At 35.0% G+C, this 6000-nt stretch overlaps 1 protein-coding gene across 2 annotated transcripts in view; it reads left to right on the top strand.

The window, feature by feature from the left end:
• Nucleotides 1-471: 471 nt before the first annotated feature.
• PWD (chloroplastidic phosphoglucan, water dikinase (ATGWD3)) overlaps nt 472-6000 on the top strand; it is a 48395-nt gene continuing 42866 nt past the window's right edge. For both annotated transcript variants that reach the window (XM_082878014.1, XM_028237599.2), the window contains exons 1-2: nt 472-903; nt 2070-2658. In XM_082878014.1, coding sequence (XP_082734140.1) covers nt 665-903; nt 2070-2658 — 828 coding nt within the window. In that variant the 5' untranslated portion in view covers nt 472-664. The remainder of the gene's footprint in view (nt 904-2069; nt 2659-6000) is intronic.

The raw sequence follows: 6000 nt of genomic DNA, 5'->3' as shown, positions 1-6000 counted from the left end.
TACATGCATCACTACCATATTTTAATTTAGAACTAAAATAATCTGGTTTAAAATAAATTTTTTAATCTTTTAACTTTAATAAGAAAAAAATATAATAATTATGATTTAAATATAAAATTTTTAACCAAAACTAAAATAAACGTATTTTATCTTTTTATAATTAAAATAATTTTACTTAATCCAAACTCACATGTCAAACGATTATTAAACTGGTTTGACATTCTAAAAAATAAAAAAATCACTGTTCGATTTAAATCACATCATCTTATTTAAGTTATATCACTCTTTTATTATATCACTTCAAATCCAATCTATATTTAATAAAAAATATACTTATTTAAAACATCCCAAACAACTCTTAAATATTCGTTTGACATAAATTAAAATAAAATTTTTAATTAAAATAATCATAAAAAAATAAAATAAATATTTTAATTCAATAAAATAAAATATCTCATTTAAATAATAATTATTATTATTATTTTTTTTCTATCCAAACCAAACTGTTAGTGCTCTCTCTCTCTCCAACCATTCTGCATAATAGGAAGCTGCAGATCACCCCAACTATGCTGAAACGGTTCATATAATCTCTCTCTCTCTCTCTCTCTCTCTCTCACATAATATATATAGAGTGTTCTGTATATCTACCTATTCCGTTACTCCAATGGATACCCTTCGTGTATTGCACTGCTGCTCTTCTTCTACTGCTACTTCTGCAAGTTATACATCTTCACAAAACCATTGCCCAAGGCAGTTCAAATTCCTTTCCCATCACCAACGTCACGCTACTCTCGCTTTTATAAGACCTTCAATTTTTCAGACTCCTGGGTTTGCTGATCGATCCACTGCTCTTCGACGTCACTCCTCTCCAATCCTTTGTGGTGTTTCCTCTGTACAGACTAGGTAATTTGTTGTCTTTTGTGTTGGGTTCTATTTAATTTCTAGGAATTTTTGTTGTTTATATTTTTTCTGCTTGTTTGGTGACTGAGAAAGCTTGGGAATATAAAAGAAAAATATGATTTTGAATTAGTAGATTATGAGAAAATTAGGACCCATGATTTTAATTTCCATTCTTTTTAGGATTAATTACATCAAAAGAACCCACCAACTGTTATCACTTTACTCCTCTTATATGAACCATAGATATCAACCACTCAATTATAAAAATCGTATAAATACACCCTTTTAGGGGTGGTCTGGAGGGTTGAAAGTGATTCATTTTTATGATTGAAAGAATCAAAATGTATGGTTCATCATAAATGAGAGGTCAAGTGATATTTACTAATGGTTGAGGGGATTAACCCTTCTTTTTATTCCTTTATTGGTTTGAGTTATTGAATTTTGAAAATGTACTATAGCTGGTTGCTGAGAAAGTAAATCAAAACCTGTAGAAATGTTTTTTTATTTGAATCTCATCATAGTAGTCTTTGGAATTTGAGAATTTGAATACTATAGACTGTCAGAAATTCTGGGAAACCCAAAGAATAAAGAATACAGGATTCAATTCTTTATTTTGTTGCATAATCTTGTGTTTCATCAGTAACCATCCGAATGGTTTAGAAGCAACCCCTTTTTGTCTTTAAGAATATTTGGAATCAGGAAGCACCTCTTCTTCAATTACCTGGTAAATTAATTTTGAATCAGAATTTCAATTTTGAATGTTAGTAAATTTTTTCCCGAGACAAAAATGGAGTTCTTGGATTCTTCGGATGCAAAAGTCTTTCAACTTCTAATAGAAAGGAAAAAATTGAAGACAAAAAGCCCCTTTTTTTACATAACCTGTGCAAATTTTCTTTAAGGTGGTGCCAACAGGTATTTAATTACCTATCCCATGAAAAATCTGATTTATGTTTTGCTAGCTGCAAAAGGATTTTGATAATGAAAAATTATTTGAAGAACATTTATTCCAAAAAAAAAAAAAAAAAAAGGAAAGAAAGAAAAGAAAAATGATTTGAAGAACGAAACTAATACAAACAAAAGAGTATAAAAATGAATCCTATTGCGATGTTCTGTTGAATTCTTTGAAATGAATTCAGAAAATTGGGATTACAAAATTAGTTTTGTGGCAGAGAAGAAGAGAAGATGGGGAAGAAGAAGGCGCAGGGGAAGGTGAGGCTAAGTGTGCGTCTGGATCACCAAGTCCAATTTGGCGATCATGTAGCAGTTTTGGGGTCAACAAAGGAATTGGGATCATGGAAAAAGCAAGTTGCAATGAAATGGACAGAGGATGGTTGGGTTTGTGCAGTAGAACTAGAAGGGGGTGACTCTGTTGAGTACAAATTTGTGATTGTAAGGAAGAACAAGAAAGTAGTTTGGGAAAGTGGTGACAATCGAGTCTTGAAGCTGCCAAAAGGAGGCAGTTTTGCGATTATTTGTCATTGGGACATGACTGGCGAGGCTGTGGATCTATTGCCTTTGGATTTGGAACAAAATGTGGAGGGTGTGGAATATGTTGGTGATAATGGGTCTGCAGCTACTGATGTGGTAGTAGGGACAAGTTCTTTTGTGGAGCAATGGCAAGGTAAGGCTGCATCTTTCATGCGATCAAATGAGCATCACAACAGAGAAGCAGATAGAAAGTGGGATACATCAGGTCTTGAAGGGCTGGCTGTAAAGTTAGTGGAAGGTGATCGAAATGGCAGGAATTGGTGGCGAAAGGTATTACTATTGGCTATGTTTCACTTTAATTTTTAAAATTCATTGGATCTGTTCAAGGGACAAAAAATCAACAATGGGCAGTTCACCTCATGATGTCTTCTGTTGTTCAAAATCACATTATTCCTTCATTTATATTTTCTTGGTTCAATTTGTTTACTATTTTTGTAATTGGCTTTTAGCTTTTTTATAGACCTTTTTTTTTCTCCTTCAATTTGCATTCAATTTGTTTACTTTTTTTATGGGCATTTATGGGTTTTGGGCCTATTTTGTGAAGGCCAAAACTTGGTAAAGAACAAAATCCAAATAAAAAGCTGATCCAAACAAGGTAATATAGTTTGAAGTCCTTTGTATTATATATATTTGCTTATCCATTTGGTTTTCATGTTTCTGTGGTTATATGTCTTTTTGATTTGATGTGGTGATTCATTTAGTTGTCACCTCTCTTCATACACTTTTTAAATAATATATAACATTCAAATAGCCATATACATTATTATGCCGTGATTGCTTCAAAACAATAGTTTATTATTGCAAAAAGCGTGCCTTCATCACCTACTAACTGTAGCAGCTGTGCTCAAATAGCTCTCCTCTGTTTAGTTCAAACCACTATATCTCATAGTTCTATTTGTCAGAAACATGTTAGGTCCCACTATTGTAACTGCATAAGAAACAAGAACCAGGAAGTTCCCACAAATTATTTGCTGCCCTTCTCTTAGATGATAAGCCTTGGTCATGTAACCTTTGAGGGATTTCTCCCAAATAGATAAGGAATAAGGTACGTGACTGGATAATTCCATCGGAGAGAAATTTAAGAATAATGAAAGAAGTATGGAGAAGGAAGAGGAAGGAGAGGCAAGGTACTGGAGGAGAAGGGGAATCCTAGCCAAGGGAAACATAGATTAAGGGAGATAATAAAGATGGAAATAAGAAAGAGAAATTATAAGAGAAGAGACAAAAAGGGAAAAAAACAAAAAAAAAAGAGTTAGTAATGGAGATGGAAAAAAGAGAAGATTATAGAGATGAAGGGTGAAGTGAGGAAAACACGAGAAATGAACATAGAGACAAAAGGTATTAGCAAAGACCTCCCAAATTAAACATAGAGACAAAGGGCCAGGGAAGATAAGGAGGGAAAGGGTGAAGTGAGGAAAACATGAGAGAAATGAACATAGACACAAAAGGTATTAACAAAGACCTACAAAATCAAACATAGAAATGTAAAGAAAATCCTCCATGGTTGTTGTCGACTCTGACATGCTTGGAATCGACTCCTTGTTGTAGAGAGGAAATCTAGTGGTTGCTAAATTTTGGAGTTGACTCTTAACATGGTGTTGACCCCTAAACTGATCTGATGGTTGCTGGATTTTAGAGTCGACTCCTTCCGGCAAGGTGTCGACCCTAAATTGTGGAGTCTGAATTTTTGGGCAAAACAAGTATAGATTTTCTCACCAAAACACAACCTAACTTTGATTTTTAATGAATTTAACATACCAATGTCACAAAATAAGGTCTCTAGGCTCAAGAAAACTCTAGATTTCAAGGTGACTTATGAAAAATTACAAATGAAAAGCATCAAATTTAAGTTCATGAGGTTTAAACACTTCTACAAGTCTCTACATGTTCAAGAATGGAATTAGACCACAATCTTAACTCTATTCCATCACAAATGTGAGATTCTGGGTCATTAATGCATGCATGTTCCAAGGAAAAGACTATAGTGTCCGATTCTACCATTAATGTTGAAGGTCTCAATTGCTATGGTCATCAATGGTAGTTTTCACTACCAACATCAAGAAGTGGATTTCAAATGCAACAAATTTAGATTACATGAAGGTATGTGTGATTGCATTGCAAGATTATGAACAAAAGAGTGGTTTTCTTACTACATATACAAGGTGTCTTGATCCTCCCTCTCCTTATTCTGTGTGTTTGTGTGTGTGTGTAGTTCAATGGTGGAAGAAGGTCCACAAATTCAAGCTCTTCAAGGTGTCCTGATCCTTCCCCTCCCCCCCCCCTCCCCTCCCCCCCCCTCTCTCTCTCTCTCTCTCTCTCTCTAGTACAGTAGAGGAGGAAGGTCCAAAATATGTAGATTTGGTTGAGGTTTCCCAACTAGGCACTCATCATGAGCTTCGGCTTGCATGTGTGTTGTAATGTGTCAATACAATGGCTTGCCATATATCCTCCTACTAACAAGGTATAGGATCTATTTGGCTCACATAGGATTTAACACATTTTGATGCACTACAAAAAGGATGCCATCCAAACAAGGCCCTCAATTCTAAGAGTTCCACATCTACATCCCCTATTACATAGTAATTGTAATTTTGCCTCTTAAAAAGGGGAAATTCTTAATTATCAATGCCTTTCAAATCTTTAATGATATATCAATTTGAGTCCAAATAAAATACTAATATTTTAGGCGAATTCTACGAAACAAGCATGTGATTCATACACATCAAAATCAAATAATTATAATTAAAGCATGTATATTTGAAATAATAAGACACAAAGCAACTAATAGATACAATAATATCTAGGATACCACAACGGATGTTAACTAGCAACCTCTCTATAGCTTGACACTTCATTAGTATGACAATTTTAAGTACTTCAGAGAACTTTTTTGGGTAGGTACTACAGAGATAACTTCAGTATAAGATATGGGACATGCTACTTGGTATAAAGGCATACATGTGTGGGATTTTTCTTTGGAGGATAAGGACATATGGAGATGCCCCCTTTTCTCTCTCTTTAAGACCAACCAAGGCACAAGTCCTATATGGGGAGATGAACACCTTGACTAACTCTTAGCTCTAGTTATAGTTACCGAGCCATATAACCTAGAAGATTTTGCACACAGGTCATAGGGTAGCCTTGAGGCACCCCATGTTTTTGGCATTACCCCTTGGATGTGCAAAAGCCTTGTTCTCGAACTAGGTTGGTCCATGTGCATTTGGGTCTTGGAGACTGAGACTCGCGGCCAATGACAGATCCACTTGGAGGACATGCTTAATTGAGTGGGAGGTCATGGCTGCATTCTTCCAATCACATAGTTGCCTTTGAAGGACGTCTCTAAGTGTCTAGTTTTGAGGTGAAGATACCATGTGCTCTAGTGATGCTTGGAACTGGAATGGTTCAATTCAATCCATGGGTGAGCAAATGGAGCAATGTTCTTGTTAGAGTGGCCATGTGTCACCTCATTGGATTGATACTGTTGGATAGCTCGATATACATTGTTGGGCCTTTTTTTTAACAACTTAAGCTTTTGGGATATACATTGTTTGCCTTTTTTTCAAACAACTTAAGCTTCTGCAAAGGTTTCTCTAACGTAAGAATCCTGAAAAG

This window comes from Camellia sinensis, chromosome 7 (genome assembly GCF_055761805.1).
Source record: "Camellia sinensis isolate YWXY chromosome 7, ASM5576180v1, whole genome shotgun sequence".
Classification (NCBI taxonomy): Eukaryota; Viridiplantae; Streptophyta; class Magnoliopsida; order Ericales; family Theaceae; genus Camellia; species Camellia sinensis.
The sequence above is the reverse complement of the archived record's forward strand: the minus strand, read 5'-3'. Positions and strand labels throughout refer to the sequence as shown.